General features: G+C 37.8%; 1 protein-coding gene across 14 annotated transcripts in view; it reads right to left on the bottom strand.

Annotated features, from left to right (window-relative positions):
* Positions 1 to 13,029, bottom strand: part of BCAS3 (BCAS3 microtubule associated cell migration factor) — a 373,812-nt gene that overhangs the window by 207,347 nt on the left and 153,436 nt on the right. For all 14 annotated transcript variants that reach the window (XM_075168423.1, XM_075168422.1, XM_075168417.1 and 11 more), the window contains one exon: positions 12,230 to 12,330. In XM_075168423.1, coding sequence (XP_075024524.1) covers positions 12,230 to 12,330 — 101 coding nt within the window. The remainder of the gene's footprint in view (positions 1 to 12,229; positions 12,331 to 13,029) is intronic.

Here is a 13,029-nt window from a genome sequence, read left to right as displayed (position 1 = left end):
AATGTAAAACCGATTCTTTCTTCATTTCTGGGTCACACACCTCTTGCATTGGTATCAAGTTCCAAGATGAGATTAATTTAAGTCCGGAGGGACATTTCCAGGAATTCGAGCTCAAAAGTAATCTTTTATCTTCCAGCTTAATTCTTTGAAAATCTGAAATCACACTGGAAATTATGGCAGCCTCTTACACATCAGTGAAGCTATTCTTACGCTGTAACACAGACTTTTTTCCAATTTCCAAAGAATTTCATTATAATGCAGGATAGCAAATAATAAAATTCAAATTCTTCAAAAGCTTTGCAGCAAGTCGTGTTTTCTCTTGCACTCCTGTAATTTCTCTTTCATTGGGAAAAAGTCACAAATGGCACACACACAGAGACAAGGAGCAAGCAAGCCCTTGTTGCACAGAGATATTTTACTGGCAATTGCAGGTGGTTTGTACCTGTCTAAAATAATGAATTCAATGCTTTGTGTCTGAGCTATGCCGATTTTTAACTTTTTGCTATTCTTACACCAACACCTGGAAAAAAAATATATCAAATATCAGAATGCAACTGAGTTTGTTTAATCTAGAAATACACAAACATGCAGAAATTTGTACAATTACCCGTGGAGTGAAAAAGAAAATGAGTGTTTATTAAAAATCTAAGGTGAGAATTAGAACATACAACTTTTGTTTATGCAGTATAACAGGACATGAGTTTCTAAAGCCACTTATATATGCAAAAAACCTCCATAGGCAAGCACTCAAGGTCATTTTTTAAGAACTGGAGTGCTGCCTACAGCAAAAATCAGAGCTTTGCCATAAATATTTGGCAAGGGGCAAAAAACATCTTTGAGCTGCTCAAAAATAATAGTAGCACCTTTAATCTCTGTCCTCCTTCAAGTGAAAAGTGATCTGCATCGACTCGAAATCTGGCATGTATTCCTGTCCCTCCATCCTGACTAGCTCTACTGAACCACTCCACATTTAACTAAGGAAAAACAGAATCTCAGCCAAAACTGTTGTTCTTCATCTTCTTTCATAACTTGAACACTGTCATCTCATTTTCTACCCTCAAAATCAATGGTGCAGGTGCTTACCCATAATCTAAGGTAAATTTTTAAAGTTTACAGACTCCCTTCTCTGCAGTTACAGGACTAGTCTTACTACTATGTTGAAAAATTATTAAAAGCAAGGGTCTGAAAAAAAACACATTACAAATTTAGTCATTTATGTGATAACTGTTAGTGCTAGGAAAACTGCACAGAAGTGACTGTGGAGACAAAAGTTTCAACGCAAGCCAAAACAAAGGCTGAAATACAGCCCAGCTGATATTCCTCTAGAACTCCAGGACCTGTTTCATACAGTTCAATGATTAAGTATGAAAAAAACCCATTGTTTTGAAACTTTGCCAAGACATTTAGTGACAAATAAAGAAAACAAACAATCTATATTAACCTCAAATAATTTGCATAGGCATTCCTGACACGTGAGCAAGACCTAGACAAATACACATTTGACAAATATTGGAATTAACAAACAGTGGTTTTGTTCATAGATGGGCTAATTATACAATAAATACCTAGACCTAAGAAAAATCTTTATTCATTCAAAGATTATAAATTGTCATCTTTCAGCAGCATAGAAGTGTTGGAACAAAGAAACACTACAGCTCAATTGTAGTGTGTGCACTTATGGTTTTAATTTGTGAACAATAAATCATTAGTTTTACTTAGTTCTGTGTACTTCTTGAACCAAAAGGTTTTAATTTTCTCATTTATATAAATAAGCTTTACAAAATTCAATTTAGTTGAGAGTTATATATGAAATTCCCAATGTGCTCTTCTCTAAGGGATGTATGCTTGTCCAAATTAAGAGCAAGCAAAGGCATTTGCAGACTATAAAAACTATTTGTTCTGTGCTGCCTGCTGTACACATGCCTGCAGACACCCAGACAGCTTTCCTTTATTTCAACTGAATACATAGGTTATAATTTGAAATAAGATTCTAAAATCTAGTAGAAACAGAAACAATGTACTCTTAACTAATTCATTAACTCTGAAGTCTATCCTGTGTCCACGTGCAGTCTCTAGTGATGTCCATGGCAAACAGGTATGCAGAACAAAAATTACATATCCCTTGGTTTCATACAAATCACACACTAACATCTGATTTTGATGCTTTTTCTGTTATATCTAAAGTTATATCTAAGTCATATCTAAGATGATCATAGGTGGTTTAGAGACCTGAGGTAATCACATGCTTGTCAACAAGCTTCAGGAGTACTTCTCTTAAAATTAATCTCCACAATTTGAATGATTTACTTCATGCTACTTCTGGAACTACTGGCGCATTAGTTACATCGTGTTACCCATGACAAGTAGAATGTGACAGTTCTGGTTTAGGTCTACATGCAGCCACTTCAAATTCAACAGGTTCACCTTTTTTGCATCTCATAGATGTGATCTCACTTCCGTCAGAGGTTGGTTTCAGTATCCCACAATCAGATTTGCCATGTAGTTCAAGTCCAACAACTGCTTACTGAGTTTTACTGCGTGCAGGTTCCTAAACCTTCTCTCACAGCACATAGCTCTATGCCTGCTGGCTCTACCTCTGCTCAAGTCTGACAATAAAGCGAAGACCAGATTTTCATTTCAGACGGAATGCTTACAGCCATGTTTAAAATAAACTGTTTGTAGTTTGGTGATATGCTCTATGTATTTTTACTTGTGGCTATATGTTACTGAACAAAGTTCTGGTTTTAATGCATTTTTCAGCTTGTAAACTTCTGCAGGAGCATGCCATGCAAATTAAAATATCCTCTTTTACCCAAAACTTCTCCCCACTCATTTTTTCCCCGTTAGGACTTTCTGAGATTCTTGTATGCATAAACGTCATAAAATTAAGCTAAAACCCCCCTGTAAACCAGGAGTTTAGCCAGCCTAACAGTTATTTCACACCACCAATTGACTTACAGATTTATTCATTCATTATTTGCATATTGCCCACAGTTTATTAGGTGCTTTATAGACCAACCATTCTCTGTATCAGCCCTTTAATCTTAAAGGAATAGGTAGGTCTGTAATCAGGATATGAGTTCTCCTTAGATTTTCCCAGCTTTGATGACTGCTCTCCTTGCTCCTTACTTTACACTGGTCTGGTAGTCAACTGCCCGGCATTTTTTTTCCCTAAAAGGTGCCGATTAGGTGTTCAGGCTTCACCATTACTCCCGGTTGCATTGCGAGACTGGTATATGTTCATTGTGCTTCACTCCAGCTTCCTTTTCTAACGTGCCCATTGGAAACCAGTCAAGTACAATGAACATTTAAAGCTGAGCAGAGCTAGAACCCAATATTACTCACAGTACGGAGTATCTTAAGGCTGTTCAACACTTCAAATGCTCAGACTGTGAGCAGACTATCGGTTCTGTACCAAAGGATAACATATATATTCTTTCCTGAGTTAAAGAATAATTTCAACTGCACGAACCTATGGTGAAATCCATCTGATGGCCATCTTTAAAGAATTATGGAAGAGGTAACTATTTCTATAATTCACTGACTTCAAAAGTATGTTTGACATTATTGTCGGGAAAATTATGTTAACCATGGATTACTGTTACAATCAAAGTATGTAGTGAGAAGTCAAGCGGCTTAGTAGTAAATTTTCAAAGCAGTGCGTGGGGATTTACCCGTTTGACTCCCATTAACGTCAATAGGAGTCGCGCGGCTAAATCCCTGTACACTGCTTTGAAAACTGACCCCTTCGTGTTGATGGACCCCTCTCTAAGAAGTTCCAGATGACCATGTAAGAATAGTAAAGAACTGTTTCAGCATGTGCCCTTGTTCATTATTGTTGTTTGTACACATCTGAAAGTATTTTAATTCCGATACGCAGTGCTGTTTCCAGCATTTAGCTTATAAAATACGGATTAAGATGGGCAAGTACTCAGTAATCTGATGAAGCCGTGCACACGCCCAGGTGTATATATGCATCAAAAATTCAACATACATTGGCAGCATCCAATGCACCTTACAGAGTTAATTTTTATCCACCTCATCTATATTATTTCACAAACACCAATTATGGCTGAAGAATGTAGCATGATTTACTCCACTGCTCATATGCAATGATGCAGCACTTTCATGAAATGACATCTGCCCTGTTCCTATTTACCCCAATCAGTCCTGTGCTCGGTCAGAAATTAAATTTGCTTCCTTTTACCACTTGATCCTGTTTCCTGTAGGGAGCAGGAAGTGCAGGTTACAGTTTTAGGGAAACTTAGTTTTCCCTTAAAAAAGACCATGAACTACAATTTCATTAGAAACATCTTTTCTGGAACGGGAAGGTGATCCAGATTAGCTTGCAATCTGTTACGCCTCCAAGAGTAAGAAGCAAACCTGAAAATTCCATTTTCACTGTTTGTGACTACTGCCAGCAAGCCCCTAATACATGTAGCAATTTTGTAAGACAAATGCATGCTTGGGATAAGTTTCAGTTGAAATTTTTAACTGTAGTCATAAAAAAAAAATACTAAAAATATACATAATATATATTTAAGATCTGCTACAGTTTTAAACACAGTAAAAAATTCCAAATATGAAGTATTTTTTAAATTGCCAAAATTCTTCTACAACGTATTTTACCTGTATCACTTATATTTTCATATATACACACACTCATATTTTCATGTAATATTTGGAGAGAATACTTGAGTCAAGAGAAACACTTAAGAATTAATTCTCTGAAATTCTGAAACTCATTTTTCTGCAGATAAGTCCTCCTCAAAATTTCAAGGAATTATAAATTATTCCCCAAGGATCTAGATTTTTAAAGAACATCTGCACAACTCCTTCGAAACTACTGATGCAGAGACCCAGGAAGTTCTTCTAAAAAGTATGTTGCATTCTTTTATTATATGGCAATAAAAAAGTAGAATTTCATTAAAATGATACACTGGCTAGAGGCAATTTCAAGTAGAAAGAATAATAATGGCAAACTGAGAATCTAGAAAATTTTTTAAAAATTTCCCATCTGGATAATAAAGTTAAACATACGAACCCAAGTAAGTACCTGAAATATCAGCTGTGTGCTGGTTGTAGACAAAATACAAAAATAACAACAGAACGCACTTTTCCATCTTTAAGTGCATCGTGCTAACAACCAACAAACGGTTAGCTGCAATTCTCTTGCTGAGAATAGGGGAGGAAAATCTGGCAGAATCATCAAAATGTAACACGTCTTGTGATCAGGCACTCGCTCAATCTACCGAAAGGCTGGGTTTATGTCCGCTCGGCACAGACGAAGCAGCCTCCTCTATTTGCCTGCCTGCAGATGGCCCGTAGCTCTGCCATGCCCACCTCCCTCACCCCGACTTTTCACGAATGGTGTGTACTTTCCTGCAGTTTTAAGCCTGTAACACTCATCGACACAATTTTGTGGTGCACAGGTACATCTAAAGGCCAGTAGTTTAGGCAACATTCATGTGATCGGTACATAAAAATGATGGCAGTTTAAAATGTTAACCACCCACCACCGCTTGTTCCAACTCCTCTCCAGGCTTCACAGCACGGCAGCTCATATAAACTCAAGTGGGCTTCACCCACTTCACGGTAAGGTCAGAGAGCTTTGTTTAGATAGCCTTCATCGGCGGATTATATTAAACTGGCCAACTTTGCTCTGAAGTGCTACCAGTGCTGCTGCAGAACCAGTAAAGCCCAGCAGAGACACAGTAATGGGCAGCTGAAGAGCACTAACTGCTGAAACTACTCCAAACTCCTGTCTGACCGTGGCCATGCAGAGATGTCACAGAAACAGAGCAAAAAGGCTTTGAACACCTCGTAACTACACGATAGGGGTAATTGTTGTTACAGAACGGGCTCTGGTTTTGATCAGTTTTATTATTTGAAATCGAGCTCCGTTGTGATAGACATTGAACATACACATAGCAAGATACAGCTCTTGCCCCACAGAACATACTACACACACACTAGTTATGTATATGGTGGGGTACATACCATAACACATATTCTTTCATATTAGTGAGAGAGAAAGAATACGCTATTAAATAGGCACACACAAAAGACTACCAGAAGAAAAATAGAGGTAGAAGGCTGAGAAGTGGTAGAACACTAAACATAATTATCAGCCCCAGTTCATTAGCCTATTACCAGACCACCATCACGCTCTGCTGTGCACAGAAAAAGGCTTGCAGACCAGAATGACCAGATTCCTTACTGTGTCTGCTCGGTGTTACTCGTATGGCAGCAGTTTGGCTATGATTACATGCATCGTAGCTTGTTTTTCATAGTATCTGTCTTCATAGCCCATATTCACACAGTTATTTAATACACTCGCTACTCTTACTCTCAGTCCTGCTTTCCACTGCACAATATGCACTACCTCTATGTATGGAATTTTTATTTCCATCAATGGAATGTTTGAAAGGAATATAAAATAGGCCATAAAGAACTGCAACGTTGCTTAGAGACAAAAGTCTTGCTCAGGGTGCATAGCTTTCATTAGAGGGAGCAGGAAGTGCAAACATGATGTCAGAGTTACAGAGATTATCTGTATAAATTGTGTTATCATTTAGCCCAAATAAACAGTGAGGAAAGGCTAACCCCCTCCCTTTGAAGACAATGAATAGTTACTAAGTTTGACTTCTAATGAAAGCCATTTTCAGTAAAACGCAAGATATGTACAAGTTGGTCCAGAAATGAAAAGCTGTTGTAACAGCCAAAAGTCAGAGGCAGCTATAAATACAGACCTTAATCTTTTCAAGAATCCCTTAACGAAGTCTATAAAACTGATTATATCTTCAGGCCTAACTGAAGTGCAAATTCTTACTCAGAAATAAGTAACAGCCCTGCAAGTATTACTTGGAGACCAGTACAGGAACAAAGAACGAGAATACAGAATACTGGTTTGAATCCTACCATCGTGGAATATGAATTACATTGCATTTAGAATAAACAATTAATGAGACAGCAGAAGCCTCACCTACATGTCCATTTTTCTGAGAGAGAAACAATTTCCAGAAGCAGTCTGAGTGGGATAAAGAAACACTGCATCATTCCTTTTAACACAACAGAAATGGTCTTTGATTATTTAAAAGCCAATTGCAAAGATCTGTCTCCAAAACCTCCTATTGGAGGTTTAATAGCAAAGAGGTGCAAGTACACTTACCAGCAACACTATTGTAAAGTAGAGACTTTTGTTTTAACAAAATCTATATTTATACGATTACATTTCCTATGGTTGAGGGCAGCTGTAATTAATGGATTTCCCTCCTTCCCCTAATGCAGTCATTTGTCAATTTAAACACAGAATGTCCAATCAATTTTGATGTATTTAGTAAGCAATTTGTCAAAGAGTACTGCATACCAGTTAATATATTAATTCTTGTCATTGGCCTGCTTCTGACAACTGCAGGTCGTCTCCATAAAATTGGTTCTGATAGCCAAAACTCTTGCCTGGAATGTGAAGGTGCCCTTTCCAGAGCCAGAGGAGAGAAATCATATCTCATTTTATTCCGTATCTTTTTTGGGCAGTTTGTGGGTCTGATTTTGAGGTTTTTTTCACTAATGTGTTAATTGTCCACGTTTCAGATATCTCAACTACAGTCCATTCCTCCAGTGCAATGAAAAAGTGAATTCAAAGAGGAGGGGTAAGGAAGAAAGGAAAGAAGCAGTATGAAATGAGGGTGCAAGACTTTCTGCTGTTATGCAGAGTTACCTATTTTCTTTGCAATTCTGTTATGTACGATGCACACGTCTGTATTAATTCAAACATGCAAAAATGGAAGGTACAGAAGTCAGACAAAGGAAACATGAGTTAAGTCAATCAAATATATAAGACTTTGGGTTATGGTAGTAGAGAGAAAAGTATTCATTACAAAAAAACCTGAACACAAACAGCTGATTGTCATGGACATGAAAGGCACATCTTAACAGCATGCCTCAAGAGTTTATACTACCAGAAGCATCTTAATTCCTAAGAACTAAACAGCAGGAAGCAAGTAATATTTAAAGAATAAGTAATGATGAAACTTGGCAATTCTCTGAAGAAAGCCAAGTCCTTTACATTCCAAGTTCTCGTGGACACCAGACACCCTCCTATGTATGCATGCAGTGCTTCGCACAACTCTCCTCCCACTGTCAGGTCTGCTATGACAGTCTAACTATACCAGGTGATGGTATATACGTTATAGGAAAAACTTCTAGGAAGAATAAAATGTGACTTACATTTCCTTCCTTTGTTGTGATTAGATTTAGGAGTTGCTCAGAACACAGGCAAATAAAGAGGGAATACTGGAGACACAGAGCACTGAAGACCTGAGGATTGTAATACATCCAGGGCTTTGCAGGATGAACTCTTACGAAAACAAAAGTCAGTCTGAAATCTGCTCTGTCAGAAGGCGAGGAGATTCTCGGGACTGGTTATTTTACTCTGACAACTGCAAAAAGCCTGAAACAGTTAGGAGCAGAATAGTGATGCTTCCTGCAGGCGAGCAGGTTGTGGAATTTAACTGCAAGTTCACTTTCAAGCTATGAACTTACAGAAAGGTCCAAATCTCTCCCTGCCCACTTTCTCACCTCTCTGCACCAGCCACGACCGTGATAAAGCGCTCAGGTAGACAGGAACTGCAAACTCTGATCCAGGTTTCTGCAGCAGATGTCAGATGACCTCAAAGCAATGAAACAGCTGTGCTAATCCACTTACAAATACCCCTGGGATAAAGATCTTGGACACTTGTACAAAATATTTCTTCAGACAATGGTTCCTTGTTACTTCCTTATTAGCATGAATATAACTTCAAGATTCTTTAAAAATATTAAAAGCTGAACTGTGTGTAAATAACTAAATGCAGTATTTTTAGAATATTCTCTTTTTATCACAAGAACTCACTGGCCTACTTTATACTTTTCAGAGACTACGGAAGATTTTGGTCCTGTGTTTTGGCATCAAACCGCATATTTATGAAAACCTGCACAGTATAGCCCTCCAACCCGACCGCCAGACGTTTCATTGTTCTGTCCGTCTGCTGACAGAGGTACTCTGTGCTAAAAAGCACACTGAGTATTTTTCAATGACCCAGGGGGCAAAGGTCACTTATTATAAATGGATAATGAGACCTAATGCAATGTTCTGAGTGTGGACAAAGAAAGGGTCTATCCATACCCCCTTGTGACTTGGTCATTCAGGCTTTTATTTCCCCTGCACACTTAATGGAGCCAAACAATTGGCAGAAATGCTATACAGAAACTGAGAGAAACTGCTGTATTCTACCTCTGATAGACAGATACAAATAGTGACCCTGAAACGGCGCCAGAATTCCTCTTACCACTAACATGGCAGACAGATGTAACATTCACCCTAAACCCCTATTTAGCCATTTGCTGGCAATTAAACTTACTGACGGAAGCGATAGCACATCAAACCACAGGCTTCAGCTAATGTCAACCCATTACATTACTGCAGGTAAGCAGAGCCAGATAACTTTGTTTTAGCATGTATTTAATAGGGGGAAAGCTAACAGGTGTCTTGGACTCTTTTGTGTCAAGTCCAATCATGATTGACTCCGTTTTTTCAGGAACCTCACTGAGTGGCTTCAGATAGAATAAATCCAGAAAACAAATAAAACTTCAAAGAAGATCAGATATGCACAAATTTCTCTGTAATGCCATTTTTACTATGTTCTCTGCATTCTTTTTTGTCTTTAGTGTTTATTTTTCTATTTTTCTTTACATTCCACAACCACATCAATGAATTCCTGTTAAGCGAATTAAAACCTGAATTAAAATTCTTCACTGTAATTCAAATAATACAAATTCATTATTTTGTTGGAATTTACTCATTCTTCTTCCTTTAAAAAGTTTCCCATACAAAATCATTTGAAATGCATAGCATTTAAGCTGTCAGTGAAATACACAGAGCAAATCACAACCATCCCTGATTTCAATATATGGGATAAATGTGACCTGTGTATATAAGCACTGATGCTCACAGAAAGGCTTTTGTTCAGACCGTATCTATGCAATACATTGCTTTTAATTGCAACAGAAACTAAAAAGCAGACAAACTACTTTTACAAAATGTCCAAAACTCTCCAGACAGCATTCTGTGCTCTTGCACCCATACTGCAGTAACTGCATACTACATACAATAATTTATATATTTATACGCTTGATAATACACAGGGGAAATAGCTGAAACCAATGTGGACGATAAAGACATCTACAACTAGAGCAGAGAATTTGGGGAAGACAAGGCGGGGAAGAAATCTGCCCCAAACAGGCAAGCTGCAAGGACTCACGAACATTGGTAGTGTTTGTGAATTAAAGCTAGTTTTGGAGACTGTTTCAAGACTAGTCAGCACTGCTGTCTTCCCTGAAGATGCTATGTTTGATAGTCTGGTTAGATAATTCTGCAAAGCAATAGCCTTGACAGCCCTAAAGAACAATAAATGTACACAGCAATGGACAGTATCCTTTTATCCTAATGCTTTGTCTTATATAGATATTTTAACTACTAACAGGCCAAGAGGATATATATGACAGGAAAAGTGCTGGAAAAGGGTCTTAACTCTACCTCCTTGGTGGCAGGAAACAGGTTATATTTTTCCTTGCAAAGATATCTAGCTAAACATGACTTATTGAAACACTGCAGTTTCTGTGAATGAGCCTGTTTGCCTTTTTTATCTCCTTATCATAAAAGTTATTTAATGTCATCATCAGCAACAGGTGCATAAGCAATGCATAAAAATGTAAATACCAAAATGAATTATCGGCAACAGAAGCAGTCTATGTGGCAGCAGTTACCTTAAATTACAATATGAAATTAGACCTATGCTCTATAGTTAATAGCGTCTATTAAAGGCTTTTATATAAATTACAAATATATTTGTTGACCTGATTGTACTCAATGCTTCAAAATATTTATATTAAAATTTAAGTACAGGCTTGCACACCTAATTTTAGACATACATTTGAAAATAGCGATCTGTATTTGTATAGTAAAATATTGTACAGCCAAAATACGTCCTTGCAACAACCTTTTATCTCAAAACAGAACTCATATACTTGTAAGTGAAAGTAAAATAACACAGGAATCCAGCAAAAAATTCTAGCCAAAAGGCACATCTAAGAGTATTGTGTGCTATTAATTACTTTTTTGTATTCTTTTCTACCTTTTGAGTTTTCTTCCTTTTTCTGTGCAGCACGGAAAAAGGAAGACCCTAACCTTGAAGGTTTCCACAATTTTGAGCTCGAAGTACATGCCACAGATGGACAGGTAGAAGCAACAGATCTAATCTGGCGCCAATGTCGCTTTCACCAGTCACATTCAGACATGCTGCCTTTTGGCCCAGATGTCCGCTTTCTGCATTTTAAAATGCCCGTGTCACACAACATGCTGGCGTTAGCTGCACTGACAACTGTACAGAGGGTCTAGTTTCCCAGGAGTACTTTTACATATGCCAAGAGTTGTTCCCTTGTGAAACTCTGACTGTTACCTCACTTTGATCTAGACTACACCCTAGATAAAAAAGGAGAGACTTCCTACTCACCGTTAATATCTTCCCTTTTTTGAATTGTCAAAATAAAAAATAACATAAATACTCATTCATCTATAAAAACAATATAAAATACATGTTATATATAGATAAAATATACATATATCATATATCTATAGATACAGATATATATATGTTTCTGAATATGCAATGCCATGCATATTGGCTCCCTGCAAGCGACGTGGCTGGATAAGACACAGGACGAGGCAGGTGGGCAGCCGTCCCTGGAAGTGGTGCCAAGGCTCCCAAGGGAAGCAGCTGCCTGAGACTCTGGCTGGAAGTAGCCCAGCAGTTAGGAGTTCCAGGGGAGAGGGAAAATGCAGATGCACTCACTTGTCACTGAGTATTGAATTCACGAGAGGAAATGGCTAAAAGCATGAGACGAAATGAGGTGAAGAAACTCTGACGACTTTAGGGGATCTAGTGGGTCACACTTGCAAGGCCTGCCAAGCACGCACATTTTGGCTACATGATAGCCTCACAACTTTGATTCATTTCAAAAAGAACCTATATTCGCTACTCTACCATTACTAATGTAGTCGGTTACATGAAGCCCTGTTCGGGGGTAGAACATGTTCTGAAATAAATGCAGGTTGAAAAACCAACTCAGAAAGCCACGCTCAGCTTAAAACGTGCACATAAGACAAGACAAAAAGTTGTCAGCTACTTACAGCCAGCAAGAAGATACTGGTAGTACTGTACGGCATCTGCAGCCAGGAGCAGTGGATGGTTTGCATTAAATGGTGGTTGGAGTTCATTCCACTGAGGAGTTCTGAGGTAAAACACAAGACTATTAATATTTAAGCTAATACAGAGAATGTAAATCAGTGTTTCTGTCATCACATGTAATTATCTATACAAGCTCACAAAATGTTTGTAATTATTTAAATTAGCTTGTTCAAACACTGCAATACACCACAGGCAGTTGAGCAGCATGACCAAATCGCGCAGATTGTGAGGCAAAGACAATACTTGTTTGTTGACTGCAGTATGTATTGCGCAAAAAAATGATGAAGGCGGTTTAGATTAAGTTGGTAAATACATTTAGGACCATTGTATGTCATGCTGACGTTATATAAACACACAACAGAAGCTGGGGAACTTTTTTGTTCTGTTAACTAGCATTGCTTTGATACTGTAAAGTCATTGAGCATTTACAAACTGTGAAAATAAAGCTGTGTAAAGTTATGGACTATTGATCCAATTAGAATTTTCAATTCCATTACAACCTACTCATTTCAACAATAATGGTCTAGAAGTCTGTGTTGTAATTTTAATTAGGGTGGGCCATTCCTAAATAGCTTGGTAAATCAAGTATTGATCAATCTAGTCCAGCCATAAGCAGCACTAAAGAATATAGGAGACAAGAAAAATCGATATAAAAATATTTTAAAACGTCAAAAGCACTGACAACACTTTCTCATCAATTTTTGTTTACTTTCTTCCACATGTCAGGAATAATTTCTTCAAC

This window comes from Calonectris borealis, chromosome 19 (genome assembly GCF_964195595.1).
Source record: "Calonectris borealis chromosome 19, bCalBor7.hap1.2, whole genome shotgun sequence".
NCBI lineage: Eukaryota > Metazoa > Chordata > Aves > Procellariiformes > Procellariidae > Calonectris > Calonectris borealis.
This window is presented reverse-complemented; position numbering and strand designations above follow the sequence as displayed.